The 15920-nt window shown below is 46.3% G+C and overlaps 1 protein-coding gene across 1 annotated transcript; it reads right to left on the minus strand.

Moving 5' to 3' along the window:
• Nucleotides 1-3536: 3536 nt before the first annotated feature.
• Nucleotides 3537-13228, minus strand: TGIF1 (TGFB induced factor homeobox 1). Its single transcript, XM_066562104.1, has 3 exons — nt 12786-13228; nt 5921-6147; nt 3537-4593 (listed from the first exon to the last, which is right to left on the minus strand). The coding sequence occupies exons 1-3, from the start codon at nt 12799-12801 to the stop codon at nt 4027-4029; spliced, it is 810 nt and encodes a 269-aa protein (XP_066418201.1). The 5' UTR covers nt 12802-13228; the 3' UTR covers nt 3537-4026.
• Nucleotides 13229-15920: the final 2692 nt, after the last annotated feature.

Consider the following 15920-nt stretch of genomic DNA (forward strand, 5'->3'; position numbering starts at 1 on the left):
CCAGCATGGCCCGAGCAAGTTCTGCTCAGTGTCCAGCTCTGCTCGCCCCATTCCCGCTCTGCCCGGGCAGGGCAGCAGGATCCTGCTGCTATGCGAGCCAGCATGGCCCGGGAGGGCACAGCCGTGCAAGCTCTCCTCAGCTTCCAGCCCTGCTCGCCCCATTCCCGCTCTGCCTGGGCCTCAGGATCCTGTTATCCGAACCAGCGTGGCGCAGCAGGGCACACGGGTGCAAGTTAGCCCAGCTTCCAGCCCTGCTCGCCCCATTCCCGCTCTGCCCGGGCCTCAGGATCCTGTTATCCGAACCAGCGTGGCCCGGCAGGGCACACGGGTGCAAGTTAGCCCAGCTTCCAGCCCTGCTCGCCCCATTCCCGCTCTGCCCGGGCTCTGACGTTATCCGAGCCAGCATGGCCCAGGAGGGCACAGCCATGCAGGTTAGCCCAGCTTCCAGCCCTGCTCGCCCCACTCCATTCCCTCCCCCACAGTACGAGGCCAGCTGCTGCAGCTCCAACGGTTTTACGGCGCTGCAGGCTGACCTCATGGCACAGGCTGGGAGGGAGACATGTGGGACACCACAAACCACCCCCCCCGCGACAGGCAGCGAGACACCACCCCTCCCTCCTTCCCTCCCTGCGAGCAGGCAGCAGCGACGCCAGGGTCAAGATTCCCTCCCTATTGTAATTATTTTTGCTTTGCGCAGAGATTTATCACATGCAGCTGCCACAACTTGTTTACAAGACACAAAAGCCATGAAAACAAGGTTGACGAAGTCTGCGTGTGAGCTGTTTTCCCTGGCAGGAATTTGTCATACCTCTTAGCTCTCTGACGCCCTGGCTGGCCACACAGTCTCCAGTAACACACGGCAATGCCTTCCCTTCAGCTTCAGAGTGGCCTAAGCATGTGTTTTCAGCCAGAGGCTGGGTTTGGACAAAACTGCTGTGCATTTAGTTTATCACTGCTGCAAGAACAGCAAAACCACCCATGTTGTCTCATTGCTTCTTTATATTTTTCTTTTCCGTGGTAAAAACTTTCTTTTGCGTGGTAAAGTAAGTTTCACAAATAACTTTTTGTTTGCTCTACCAGGGATCTGTGGCCAGCACTTGAAGCCTTTGGTTTGTTACTTGGACTCCTGCTCAGTTCAGGATCCTAGCTCCACCCAATGCCCTATATACCTACCTACCTGTGATAACTTTAGATAAAGTTACTCCAGGTTTATGCTCAGAAAGAATAGGTTTAGGTAAACTTCAATAGCCAGCACCAAAACTATCAGTGCTAGATTACAGGAGAGCAGAAACTCCCTTTTGATACATTTTAGTGGGCACTCAATATGAGTAATTTTCTTCTCCTAAGTTAAATAACACCTCAGGCTAGGGAAAACCTTTTACATGGTGTGGTGTCAGGTGCTACTCAGCCACAGCCATATGACTTATGACTACAGCCAAACTTCTAGGTGTAACCTTAACACAAGCCATAATTAAAGAAGTACATAACTAGCCTCAATCAAAATTGGTCACCAGTGAAGTTCCCAGTGTAAGTCAGTCAGCAAAATGGAAATGCAGTGCTCATCACATGAGCAGGACTTTGGTGGTCATTTACACTAATACCACTTTGTATAACAGTAAATGAAAATAGCAGAGAGACCACAGGCTTTTACTTTCAATGAAAACTGTTAACCTGAATGGCAACAGCTTTCTTCCTCATTCTATTTTCATTTTCAGTACTGCAGCTGCTATAGTGAAATTACAGAACTGGTCAGCTCAACCAGCAAAGTTTTCTTCTTTTTAAACTTGCTGACATTTTTTATTTTAAAGGGCAAAGTAATGAAGAGTAAAGATCTCTGAAGATGCCCTTTAATGATCTGAGTGCCTCACAGCACACCAACATACTGCTTAAAAAAAAAAAAAAAAAAAAAAGAGGAAAATGTTGAGCAATTAAAATAAACAATGCAAACATATTTATGAGGCTGTTTTTCTTTCATTTGTGAAGCATGGGTGTAAGGAGTGAATAAAGTTCCTTCCTGCAAGAACAGGAAAGGACAAGGCATCTTCCAAACCTTGATCAAAGATGACACTCCACTTTTATCCCTTAAGATAAATCACCTATTCCATAAAACCATGTCTATTAACCAACTTCTCCCTCAACATGAGCCTCACAGTGACAAAAAAGTACACTTCTGTTTTACAATTAGTCATTAAAAAACCCAACCAAACAATACATACATAGGTATCCAAGGAAAAACAGCTCAGAAGTATCAAGTACAGTGTGTCCAGAAAGACACCTCACCAGGCTCTTCTGTACCCACCTGCAACGCCTTGAAGACAGAGTATACAGCCATCTCTATTTTCAAAATTATTTTCCAGCTTTATTTCCGATTTTTTAAAAAATAATTCTATATTCATACAGTACATTAGGATGACTGTGTTACCAAAGCAGTCATAAGTAAACCAGTGTTTACTGTTTGCCATTTTGATTTTAAACATTAAGATTCAAGAAAGGGACAAGTTCAGAAGAATTCCAAAGAGCACTCCAGAGAACAAGCAGAATATATCTGACACTAGAAAATTATAAAGGCCACAGCAAAACAGTATAGCAGTCATAATATTGTAGTCTTCTTTCTACTCATAATGATATCCTTAAATTCACCAACTCTCCTACTCCTCAAAGCCCTCCCCCAACCTTCCAAACAGACAACTGGTTTGTTTTTAAAGATTAGCCAGAACCAATTTTTTACCCTGGAGGTCTCTTATTTCATTGTTGCTGGAAGGATAAGGGTGGGCGACTGACATTCAAGTAAGTTGAAATGTGAGCTGCAAGTCTTCACCATTTTCAGTAATAAGTCATTTTGATAGCAAAGTCCTTTTCTGAAAGGTAGCTTAGATTCTGTGGGCAAAAATACACCCCAATACAACAGGGATCTCTTCTAAATCTTAGCCAACCACCTGTTAAAGTATCTCACAAAGACCTGGCTCCCAGAACTCAGATTTCAGTGCAATACAGCCTACTTTATTTCAGTCTACTAGAATTACTGAGTAAAAACCTTCTCATTGCTAGTCCAAGTAAGGCTAGAAGCCCTTGCCCTCCCCTATCAGAATTTGTCACCAGTCATGTCTAGGAGCTGCATCACAAAGATCTGCAAAGAACACTTGTCTCAGCCCCTCTTCTGGCCTCTTCCTTTTATCTTCAGATCTTCCCCATGAGCCATCACATTTCCCAGCCCTAAAATATTTCAAGGAACCAAGAGCTGCAACTCTTAGAGGGGCCCAAGGTTTCCCTCTGAAATTTAGTCAGAATTGCCTACATAGTTCCCTTTGACCCCTTAAAAAAATTTCAACCTGGGAGAACACAATCAGGTACTTCTGGCCCACTTTTCAGCATTCTTTTGAACATCTGATTAACAACAACTGCTAGTTTGGTTTATGGCTCTCTGAACCAAACAATGTCAGTATGAGCTCAAAAATATTTCTCACTTCCATTTGTTGCAAGGGTAATTCATGTTTTCTGCAAAGGTTGTATTCAACAAAATACTCTGTATGCATCACTTTTAAAGAAAATATTTTATTATATTATGGGAAAAAAAGCATGATCATCCAAAGTTTGTATTGTTAAAAAAATTGAAAATTTAGACAGCGTGTCGGTAATTCCGTTCCACATGGGAATGATAAGAAGACTCTATATCATTACTAGATATTGCACAGTCTGAAAGAAACAAAACAAATCACATGATCTTGGGAAACATCTCACATTATGAAAAATCTACAAAGAAAACATTAAAAAAAATCCCAACAAAACACACAATCCTTTCTTTCTACAGTAGCTTTAAGTTCGTAATTCTTGGAATGACCGTATTCCACTGAAGACCATCTCAGTGACAGGAAGCTTCATTTCAGCAATCCCCTTGTGCAAATAAGATTAATAAAAAAAATAATAATAACGCAGTGAAGTCTTTTGATATCGTGTGGGTTGCAATAACCACACTGCTGTTAGATCCCTGCCTGGTAAAACAAAACGGGGAAAGAGAAGGAAGGGGATTTAGGCCATAAGTTTTGCCTGCAACTCCATCTCTGCCGCCCTTTTGAGTGCAACATCCACCAGAAGCTGAAATCCACTAAAATCCTGGTTAAGGTCTGGTGGTGTTGGAGGAGGAGTGTTGAAGAGCCCACTCTGTGTGTTTGCACCAGGTCCCAGTTTGGATGCGTCCTCGTGGCAGGAGAGGGGGCTATCTGTGAAGCCGCCAGCCGGGGGCTGCTGCAGGTCCGTGGTCTGGCCTACATCAGCCGGCTGGCAAAAGTGGAAAGGGGCATCTTTCAACGCAGTCACAGTCGTGTGGCAAATCACTGACGGCCGAGCCAGGACCGATCCCGGGGAAGCCGGCTTGGAAGAGGACACAGTTTTGCCAAGAGGCGCAGCGGCGGGAAGGAAGGCAGTCTCATCCAGCAGGGGAATGTAGTTCTTTGTGCTGATGGCAGACTCCACCAGGCCGCCCTCGGGAAGCTTGGTCCCTCGCCGCGAGATAGTGAACTGATTTGGGTCTTTGCCATCCTTCCTCAGCATGTCAGGTAACAGCCTGCGGCGTGCATTGATAAACCAGTTGCAGACCTGGGAATATAATGACATCTTAATTTCTACCTTCATTCATTCCCAACCATGTGCCACTAGAGCGGACAGTTAGATTAATGAATCCCTCCAAGCAGTTTCCTTCACTGCACAACAAAATAGAGACCTACTGACAAGTTCTGACATGCTGGGCAAAGGCCCTTCCCTTGTCCCGGTGCTACCAACTCCCTGCTCCTGTTACAGAAAGCCCCGGGACATCTGAAGTCCAAACTAGGGGTTTAGCTTTTAACTCTGTGCACACACATTAACCTATTGGCTATTGTTCCCTAGCTTAGGTTAATTAACAACAGGAAAACCTTTTCTCTCTGAAGAGAGCCACTCCTCCCACAAATAGTTACTGATTTTCCTTGTTCAACTGACTGTGTCGACAGACATAACATAAATTACCTCACTTAAGTTTGTCCTTGTTTAAATATCAACCAGTTTCCTGGGCAATACAGGATAGTTTATAGTTTAACGTCTTTTTTCTCTTTACTACATAAAGGAAGTCTTCTTTATAATGTTGCATTAAGAAAATTTTAGTCTATGGCCAATTATGAACTTTGCACTAATGAATTAATATGGAAAATTTAAGTCCAGGACTCAACAGGAGTGCTCTCTATTTAGCAGCTCCCAAAACCAAACTGTGGTTTACCCAAGTTCTTATACACCCACTTTCCCACAACATGGGATGCAGCAATGGGCAAAAGCTATTCGACCCAAGACAATCACAGAAGATAAGAATGATGCATCCAAGGGACCTCTGAGATGCCAGTGGCATCCCAGGATGAGAATCCAAAATAAACATACAAATGCCTCATCCACACCTGCACTAACACCCCTGAGTAGCTCCATCCCATATAGGTTGTTCCACTGATTTTAATGGCAGTGATCATACACATAATTATATATGTCCATGTTCTACTGGAATGAGCCTCAAGTTGCTATTTTAGAAGTGAAGAGTTATATGCTAAGCTGCACATCTATCACCATAAAGCCTCTGTTGACAAATAAATACCTTCTTTTCACAATAAATTACCTTGTACAGACACTTTATGTCTTTTGGGGCACAATTCTGCAAAAAATTAGCATGCATGCTCCAATTCATGACTGTCTGTTCTCCCACAAAAATAGTTTTATTCCCAATAAACAAAGATCATCGTAACACATAATCAGTCTCTATCTCTCCTTATGAGTGCCATCAGCAGGAGAGTAGCAATAAAAAAGGAAATCTCACATGCACTGTAAACATTTGTATCCGTGACTAGAACACAGGTGAATTAAAACAGAAAACACCTCCTTTAGAAGGCAGAACTACTTTTTTAAATACCTGTAGTGTGGAAAGGTGTGTTTGTCGGGATAACAGCGCTTTTTCTTGCTCTGAAGGATAAGCATTGTATCGGTGCTCATAGAGCCAGTCCCGAAGAATCTGCACAGATTCCTTGGGCAGGTTGCCACGTCTCCGCCGTTTGCCTGAGCCAGCAGATGAGGAAAGATCCAGTGGGACATCCATAGTGTCATCATCCTCCGTTTCACTGCCTGATATTGCAACTACACCTACAATTGTAAGACAAGAACAATCAGCCTCCTAAATCCGTTAACTGCTTGGCTCCAGCACTGTATGGCACACACATTTTATATCACATGAACTGTATTTACTGTTACAGCCCCTTGCACAGGAGATTCCTCCTGCAGCGTTTACTTGACATGCTGTAGCTCTTCTGTCAGCTGAACAAAAAAGTAGCACTGATGATCCCTTTCTAAAGGAATTCTTCTCTGCAAACCTTCATTTTCTTGTTCCCCTGGCAACCTTTTATCTGCTGAACGTTATCAGATAGTTTCTATCGAATGAGAATATTGTCCAAGTTTGCTGGTTGTGGTATGCATCCAGCACTTTTTTTCAAGGATAACTAGCTAGTGGCTGAGCAAAAGGTCAACAAGGAAGAACTTAAAACACCCCAACTCAAGTAATAGGTTATTTAATTATTTCTTAACATACTGATGCTTGTCTCTTGGGAGGGATAGGTTGTAGAGTTTACAAATGAATAATTACATCTATTGAGAAAAGTTAATGGAAGAAGAAAAAAATAAAGGGAAAAATTGTGTTTCTCACCACCCATAAGGAGATTTTCACTTATGAAGAAAAAAAAGTGCAGAAGAAGGGAAGAACCAAGTGCCTCAGAGTTCACCAGTTTATCAGGAAATGGACTCTCATTTTATTCTGTATCAAAGAACCATGATCGTTTAGAGGTACCAGTTTTTATCCTGACTATTTTTTCAACTTTGTGGTTTTCATCTCATATTTTTATCCCTGGAAACGTGTGTTCTGTGCTATGCTTACTATAAGGGCTCCAAACTTAGCAGTTAACTGCATACCTTCCCCCTCCAACACAAAGGAAGGAACAGATTTCACAATCTGACTATCCCTTTATATATGTACACCACACTACTAGTAACATGAAGCTATGGAATGTAAATCAAACAAACGAGCAAGTATTCAACAGTTAGGAAGGCTACAATTCTACTCCTTTGGTAGGATGCAAGAGTCACTAGTTCCATAAAACACAAAGAAAACCATGCTTTAAACTCACCAGAAATTTTAGGAATCTTACAAACCATATACAACTCCAAATAAGATACTACCCACATTCAACTAGTACAAATTAATACTCATTTCAAGTGAACTCACACTGGCTTTCAGAAGCAGTTTCAGAAACTATAGAAGGAAAACAAGCCCTTAATCTTTTTGTCTTTTGAACTTAGACTGGGGGGGGGTTGATGGAAGAAATCTCCTCACTTGTAACACCAAAACTAAAAACCTTAGTAGTAAAGCCAACTAAATGTCAAAAGTAAAATTTTCTGTGCGAAATCACCCATAATTAAAAAATTCTATTCAAGGAAATTAAGTGAGCCCTAAACAGCAAGAAGTAAACCTGTGACAATATTAAACTATATAAAACTATGTTATATCCATAAGTAAAGGCACTTACAGAAGTGAGAAGCAAGAAGGAAGCAATGCCCTTTAAAAAAACCAACGAGCCAGCCACCAAAACCCCCACTACCACACAAAGAAAGATAGAAGGTATGTATGAGCAAGTTTTCCTTAATACTTGGGAGGAGAGTAGGGAGAGAAACAGAGAAGGACCTTTCCTCACTCTTCCAAACTTCAGCCAAAGCTGACACAGTAAATTATCTTTCCTTCCTCTATTTATGAATAGCTCCAACATCCTTAAATTTAGTTTAAGTTGTCCAATTTGAAATGCAGTTTTGATATGCAAGCATTCCCAACAGGATGATCAATCCACAATCTGTCTGGCATAGTTACTTCAGTAACTTACTTGGTATTGTTTTCATTCTCCCAACTGCTGATTTATGTAATTGACAAACACCAAACTGACATACCAAATTTTTCATCTGATGATTAGCTACATAAATTATCCAGTCATGGAATAGGAACAATAGGACAATATTTAAAAAACCAACACAAGATAAAACTCCGAATTATGTAAACAGTTTCTTAATTCGTGTAGAAAGTATGTCAAAAGTTTGCCTTACAATGATTCCAAGCAAACCACTTTGTCATAGCTTCATGGAAAGTGCTGTCATGCTTGCAACCTGACCTGAGAACATGCCTTGCACCATGGGCTCCTGGAGCCATGAGGAGCACTTCTGGGAACAAAGATCCTGCAGAGACAACAGGACAGCTCTGCAAAGCAGCTCAGCCCTTTTAAATTGAATTTAAAAACTAGCTAAAACTAGCCCATGCTATTCAGACAATATTTTGAAGTGTGCTTTTCTTGTTTGTCAGGAACCAGAACTGTTGCAGCACTTCACAGGGCTGGGTTTTTTGTTTGTTTTTAAATATAATAGGCAGCAAGGCAAGACCTTGGAAAAGAGGGAGAGGCAAACAGCAAGGGCTGGAAACAAAAGGGAAGGAGAAACTACTATGAAAAAGTTAGATGTCTAATGGTCTGCAAGCACTAAGTACATGGCATAACAAAAAGTACTCCAGGTACACACCACACAATCTGAAGTGACCTTTCCAGGATCTACCACACAACTAAAAGACTCCATGGATTCCATCTCTCTGAATTTCAGAAAACTGATTTAACAGCAAAACCTCTCCTAGAACTGTTGCTTTTCCTTTAGCTGAAAAAAAAAAAAGAAGTGATAAGATACTGTGTGCAATCCAGCAGTATAAAAACGTTTCTCCCTTTCCAAATAAGATTTTTGCTAAAGTAAAAGTTGTCATCTGACTAACCGTAACCTACCTAGCAAGAAATGAGTCACCAGCAGAGCCAGCCCTTTGACCTGCTGGCTGAGTGTGTCATATTAATTGACACAGTAAGTTAGTGACACAAAGCAGGTTTTGGTTAAGCAGGAAACCCAGTGTAGTACAGACTTCTGCTCATTTAAATGAGCTCATTTAAATAGCTGATCAGCTCTCTGAACTCGTGGCAGATCTCTCAGGCGCAGGACAGAGCTAGCAGCAACAGGAAGTCATGGCTAGAAATCTCGCACTACCCCAGCTAATATTTTTTACTAGAGCAGGAGCCACACTGTGGCTGTCAAGGCTCTGTTTTCATTAAAGCATTCCTGCTGATTACAACCCAGCTTTGTTTTTCTGTCTTGTTAGTAATCAGCCTATTCGCTGCTGGTTTCCTGTTTTAACAGGGCCCAGCTGAAAAGGGTCCTGGCCACGCTCCATGACTGGACCATTGGCTTACTGTTATTTACACCCAGAATAAAGGCCTGTGGACACGATGAGTAGCCCCAGCTGACCTACTAATTTATTTTGTATTAAAAGCAGGCTAGGGCCAGGCTATTTTATGTCTCCTCCTAAATACATTTAATCCAAACAAAAAAAACCCCTGTTTTTACAGAACTAAAATTAAAGCAGCACAAGTTCATTTGCAGAGAAGTCTGAGAAACAACATAAAATCCCATTCCTTCACTTCCTCATCACCACTTAAAAGAGTAGTCTATGTTCTTAATGATCTACGGACTACATGATCAGCATCCCTTCTTTATAAATTACTTTATCCTCCTGGCTTCCCAGCTGAAGTCATATGCATGATTGAATGCACTGTTGCATTGTATCACAGCCTAAAGACTTCACAGGTCCTCCCCGTAATCAGCTCAGGGAAGATTACACCTAGGATCTGGAGTCCGGGCTCAACACCCAAACGTTAGTTAATAGCTTGAAACAACTTGAGTAAAAGTACAGTGATGACTAAAGCTGATTTCAAAACAAACCACTGCCACTTAAAAAGGTATGCTGAAATACTTTGAGGGGGAGGACAAAGTATTTAGAGAGGCTGAGGCAAATGAAATGGAAGTTAAGCAAACGAAAAATTTAGGCTATGAGGGGAAAAAAAGGCACCACAAAAAAACAACTATCCCATTGTGTCGAGGAAGAGCTTCACAGAGGAAGTGGCAGAAGCCAATTGTTATTCAAAAGAGGACAAAGTATACCGCAAGGAACAATCTCTGCCCTCCAGAGAGGGGATGGACAAAAATCACCTTAAAGAAAACCTCCCGCCCCTTAGGGCTCTCTGAATTTCTTCAGTGAGATTTTTTTATGAGCGCTGATAAACAGAACCAGTTCCTATCCAAGCCCCCGATCCTGTTGTAACCAAGTTCAGTAAGATTCTTCACATGTATTAACTTGAGCACATGCCTGTGCCTTTTCGAGACTGTGTTCTAAATCAGCTAATTAACAAGGCAAGTAGGTTCCGTGTGACTGCTACCACGTTATTATTTGTAAATTAAACTATCCATAGAAAAGTCCTGTGCTTTAAATCCACAGTCTGCTAGTTAAAAAAAAAAAAAAAAAACAAAACAGAAAACAAAAAAAAAAACTCAACAAAACTAGCCATCAACAAAAACACTGCATGACACGCTTAAAAATTTTAAACTCAACACACATACCAAAAAACCCGGCTAAAATGCAATGCAAATTTAAAAATCAACAACAAAAGTACATTATTTAAAATTATTCATAAGTAGCAAAAAAACGACAAGGATACAGAAAGGAATTTCCACAGTAAAAGAAAAAAAACACCACCTCTTTCCTCTGAATGAGGTTTCATAATTGAGGAACCAGCCTATTTGTTTTCCTCTGTAATTTACAGCTTGCACTCTATTACTTGTAAAGCAACTAGACTTGGCTGTACTATACTTTTTTTTTCCTCTAAACGGGATTTTTCTAGGAGTGCAAGCAAGAAATCTGTAACAAAGTCACTCTTTGAAACTTCTTGAATGAGCTTCCAATGCCGGGAGGTCACAAATAAGTACAAGCCCAACCTTTATTAAAACAAAGGCACCCTAGCCCTAACATCTTTTTAAAAGTTTCCGCCTTTGTATCCTCACCTTTTAATTTGTGCCACGCAAACCCCAGGCCCATGGCCCCTCTCAAAAGTTCTCCCTCCCGCCTGTCACCTTTCATTGTTTCCATTGTTTCAGCCCAGGATTTGCAATCCTCAAATCAGAGCTTACACACACACGCACACACACTCTTACATACAAAGCCCTACACATGCATACCTAGAAACTACGTCAGCGTTTTCCACACGCATTTATTTCGGGGGTGGCAAGAACAACAGTTGAAAGTGCAGGGAGTTTGGTATTTCACCAACCAGCAGCTGCCCTCGGGGAGAGAAGTCTGAACAATGGAAGCAACAGCAGACAGGAAACCAGCTCACCACTGCTGTGCAAAGAGGCAGCATAGGAATGTCCTAAAAATAACTGGGCTAAATTAATTCAGCGAAACTATAAAAGAGGGGGGGGGAAACAAACCACAAACTGCTTCCAACAGGGTGAAGAATCTCGACCTACCTAAGAAACATTTAAAAGCCAGCGCTGCCGCTGTCTCTGGGCGCAGGGGGCTGAGCTGGGATCAAGCCCCACTCCGCTCCCGCGGGACGCTGCGCTCCTCAGCACCACCCTGCCTGCTGCTCTTTAAACTTCGCCTTTGTGGCTCAGCTCCCTTTGTGTGCGCTCCTCTTAGCCGAGCGGCATGTCCAAAAAAAACTTCTGACGAGGGCTACAAACCATATTAGTACACACCATGTCTCGAGCAGCCCAATGATTTCACGAACTACATATGCATTAATTGCTCCAAGGGTACTAACAATGAGAGGCTGCTTTACTACGGAGCCGCAGGAATGCATAGTAGGGGGAAAAACAGCACAACTCTGGAGTACTGAACATGCGCACTGCTCCCCTCCTAACCCTCCACTTCGGAGCATTTAATGGTCTTTGAATGCAAAACACCCTTCAGCCACACCGCCGACTGGCAAATCGCAACTGAACAGACACTGCTTTGCTAGGAACTTCTTCCCAGCCAAGCGCAGGAGCGCTGGATCCGAAAGCACGTTCCGCGTCTTTGTGGCCAAGCGCTAATTTAAGGGCACTTAAAGCACCACGAGTGCGATGAGTAACGATCCTCTAACTGTTAAGTTTGTCTCTTTCGAAGTGGACACAAAGAAAACTCAAACAGCCTTATGGTTATGGGGCGGGGGAGGGGGGGGGGAGAGGGAAGTCTTCCTCCTTTTAACCCTGCGTCAAAACTTTTGTACTTTGTGTTTCGTCCCCCTGTTTAAAGTGATAAAAGGGATAGAAAAGGCTTCAACTTTCAGCAAAACAAGGCGGTCGAGGGCGCGGAGGGGTTTGAAGCCCTGCCGCCGATGTCCCCCCATGCCTCAAGCCCCACGCTGCCGTCCCCGCGAACAAAGAGTTGCCGGACGGCCCCGCTTCCCTCGCCCCAAGTTGGGAAAACCACCCGCACCCTCGTGTCCCTCGCGGGGACGGTGGGGCTCGGTGCGGGAAAGCGTTCAAAAGTGTTTTACGGGAGGGCAGAGGGAAGAAACTCCACAGAGCGGGCGAGAACAAAAGTTGGCGGAGGACACGAGGCGAACGGCTGGACATGTTTTTGACAGGGAGCCAGCGGCGCAGAGAGGCGGCCGCCTCCAAACAACAGCCCCGCATGTTTTGTCTGGGAGCGGAGCATCCACTGCAATCCTCCACGGGATACAGGCCAGGGGGCGGGGGGGGGGGGGGGGGGGGACATGGGGGACAAAAGGCCGAGAAGGCAAAGGGACACCGGCTGGCTTAGCGACAGCCCCTCTTCCCCTTTCTACCCCGGCTAGGGGCGCGGGGCACCCCGCTTTGTCCCGGCACCCCGTCACAACTACCTTTTTTACTTTTCATCTTGATCGCGAGGACCGAGCCGATCGTCGGACACCCCAAGCACCGACCCAAGTTTCTCTCCCTTCGCCGGACGCTGCTTTCCCCCTTTAAGCTCAGCGAGGAGGAGAAGGTCGATGAAGAAAGAAGAAACACCGCCGCGGAGCCAGGCGCCCGGTCACCGGCCGCGCTGCTGTCAGCGGGAGCCGCAGGGCTCTGCCTCCCCCGGGGGCTTTCTAGTGCGGCCGGGGTGGGCTTCCCTCCCCCCTTCCCTTTGTTCCCTTCTGCTGGCGATTGGCCCCGGCCTGTTAAAGTGAGGAAAGGCACGGGAGAGAAAGGTACACAGCGCCCGCCCTCCCCCACCTCCCCGCAGTGAGTACGGGAGAGTAACCGTGCGCTGCACTGGCACTCGCGGCGGCGGCGGCTGCCTCCTCCTCCTCCTCTCTCCTCCCTCCCCTCCTGTCTGACAGAGCCTCAACACCCGGGAGGGGAGGGACCGGCCGGAACGGGGGGGTGTCCGCCTGTACCCGCTCGCTCATGCACACACAACAGCAGCGGCGGGGGGAGCTCTCCGTGCCTCCCGCTCCCTCGCCTTTCTTCCAAGCAGACGTTTGATCATTAAACTGGAAGGAGGAGAAGGAAGAGGCGGGGGTGGGGGGGAGATTTTGACAGCTGCCCTTGACTAGCCTCCTCCTGTTGCTGCCGGACGAACCACCCACTCCTTCGCGTGAATAGAGAAGAAAGGAGAGTGCGTACGGCAGGGGAAGGAAAGGAGCCCTCCAAAGACCGGCGCCCCCCTCCCGACTGCCGAACGGCCCGGTCGACGGGGGCTGCTCCCCCCGATCCCCTGCGGTGCCGAAGGAGCCCCGCCTGGCCACACACACCCCCACCCACCCCCGCGGGGAAGGCGAGCCCCGTTTCTGCGGTTATTTTTACATCAGTTCGTAAAAGGTTGTTTTTCTCCCCTCGACTCCCCCCTTCCCCAGCCCGGTAGGTTTTGCTGCGGCACATGATCGCAGCTGTAAAAGAGAGGTCTCACAGCTTGACTCATCGCTGTCGGGCGAGCACGCTCTGCAGCAGCAACAGTTTCTTTTCCTCCGGGATGGGAAACGTGACACCCGCCTGCATCTCGCTCCAGCTTCCCTGGCGAAGGGGAGAGCTCTCCCCGGGCACAGGCGGCCTTGGCGGCGGGTCCTGGCTCTCCCCTCGCCGCCCCCCTGACAAAATCAGGGTTAAAAAAAAAAAAAAAAAAAAAATCTGCTGAACGGCCAGCCGCGGTCTGAAGTGTCACCACGGGCGAAGGTTAGGGAAGGAAGCCGCCTGGCCGCGGAGCAGGCGTGCACTTATTCCACGGGAGCGTGTCCGTGTCACTCCCGCACCGGCACGTGCGGGGCTGTTCCCGGCCGGGCGGGCGCGGGGGGTGAGCAGCAGGCGCCTGGAACGGCTGATGAAATAATGGATTCCTACGGCAGAGCAGGGATCATTCCCTCCCCACCACCCTGCACCCCCCCGGCGGCGCGGGAGTCCGCGCAAATCCGCATTCGCTGCACAAGGGAAGCAACAGCGTTTTAGCAGCAAGCCCTCCCCAAGTACCTTGTAACTATTTTTATGTGGCGTAATTACAGCGGGAGATAAAACAGCTGTTGTATGGCGAACGGGGGATGTGTGAGGGGGGAGGGCAGCTGGTGAGTCACGTCACTTAGCCAAGGACTCGGTGTCGGCGGCTCTGCAGGGCCGGAGGTTCGCTCCGGCATGGGGGGTGACCCTTGTACTGGCGGCTGCTGGACGGCGTGTCCGGCTGTAGGTCAGCGAGGCACGGCACACTGACTGACTGACTGACACACTGACTGACTGACTGACGGCGCCGCGCCAGGCGGGAGCTTGTGCGGAGCGATCCGAGGTCCCGCCGGCGGCAGCGCGATCCGGGCCATTGCCCGCCGACCGAGCGCCCTCTGCCCGCCCTTCCCGCCGCCTTCCCGCCGTGTCGCCCCCGGCGGTGTCCAGGGGGTGCCAGTGCCACTCGGTGCTGCCGCCCGGTGCGGTGCCAGCCCGGCAGGATGAGGCTCGCTCGGGGCCGGTGTTGTCACCCGAGCCGTGTCCCCGAGGGACTGACTGGTGGCTCAGGGGCGGGGGCTGTGCGCGCACGCCGCCGTATGGCTTTATTTTGGCTTTTGCTGTTTTGTTTTTGTTGTGGAAAAGCCCTGCTTCCCAGCTGTGAGGGCTGGCTCTTCGAACTGCTTGTTCCGAGCGTCCGGGCAATGGTCATGCCAAAAAAGCAATTATGGGAAGTTAACAAAAGACACGTCCAGGAGTCGAAGAGATTTCCCTTTCTCCGTGCCACCAGAGCCGCCTCACGCCTGTTTATTGTCCCTGGTACCGCAGGCGAATCTGTGAAACTAGCTCCTTCCTTATTTTTTCTTTTTTCTTTTTTTTTCTTAGAGGTTTGTTTAAATTGGTTTGTTTTTTCTTCTTTGACAAGGTCATTTCTTTAGGAGAAAAAAGTTTTGCTTTCACGCTGAACTCAAGTTACTTTTTTTTTTTTCATTTTCAAAAGCTTTAGAAGCAGCCTTTCTAGGAAAATATAAATTTCGACTTTGTGTGGCAGCTTTTTAGCTAGTAGGAGAAGGCCATGGACCAGTGGGTGTTCATTCCTAGCTCCTGTGGTACAAAATGCATGGGAAGGCATTGTTTTGAAACAAGTTCTTCCATGGATGCAAGTATGGAGGGCTATATCTGTAGCTGGGACCTATGGGAAAGACTGAAATGGGTTTGTGGAGTTCACGTTGCAGTTGTTGCCTGGTGCAGTATCTCAGGTTTGTCCACAAATTTTGGCTGCCTGTCCCACTTAAAGACTCCTGATACGTGTTCCAGGTGGTAGTGGGTTAAAGTTTGCAAAAAAGTAATGCAGTGGAGGAAAACCCCCACAGCTCTCTCTGCCGGTAAAACTTCAACACACCTGAAACAAGGCTGTAGCTAAAAGGAGGACAGATGATTTGCCTGAGCTCAAATCTAATGGATTAATCAACATAGTTCTGTAGCAAATAACCTGGTGGCCTATAAGATGATCACGTATATTAGTATTGGCTGCTGCTTGTAAGCAGAAGTTCATGGTATGGAAGGCAGTATGTAACTTTCTGCAGGTT

The sequence above is a fragment of the Molothrus aeneus genome, chromosome 1, assembly GCF_037042795.1.
Source record: "Molothrus aeneus isolate 106 chromosome 1, BPBGC_Maene_1.0, whole genome shotgun sequence".
Classification (NCBI taxonomy): Eukaryota; Metazoa; Chordata; class Aves; order Passeriformes; family Icteridae; genus Molothrus; species Molothrus aeneus.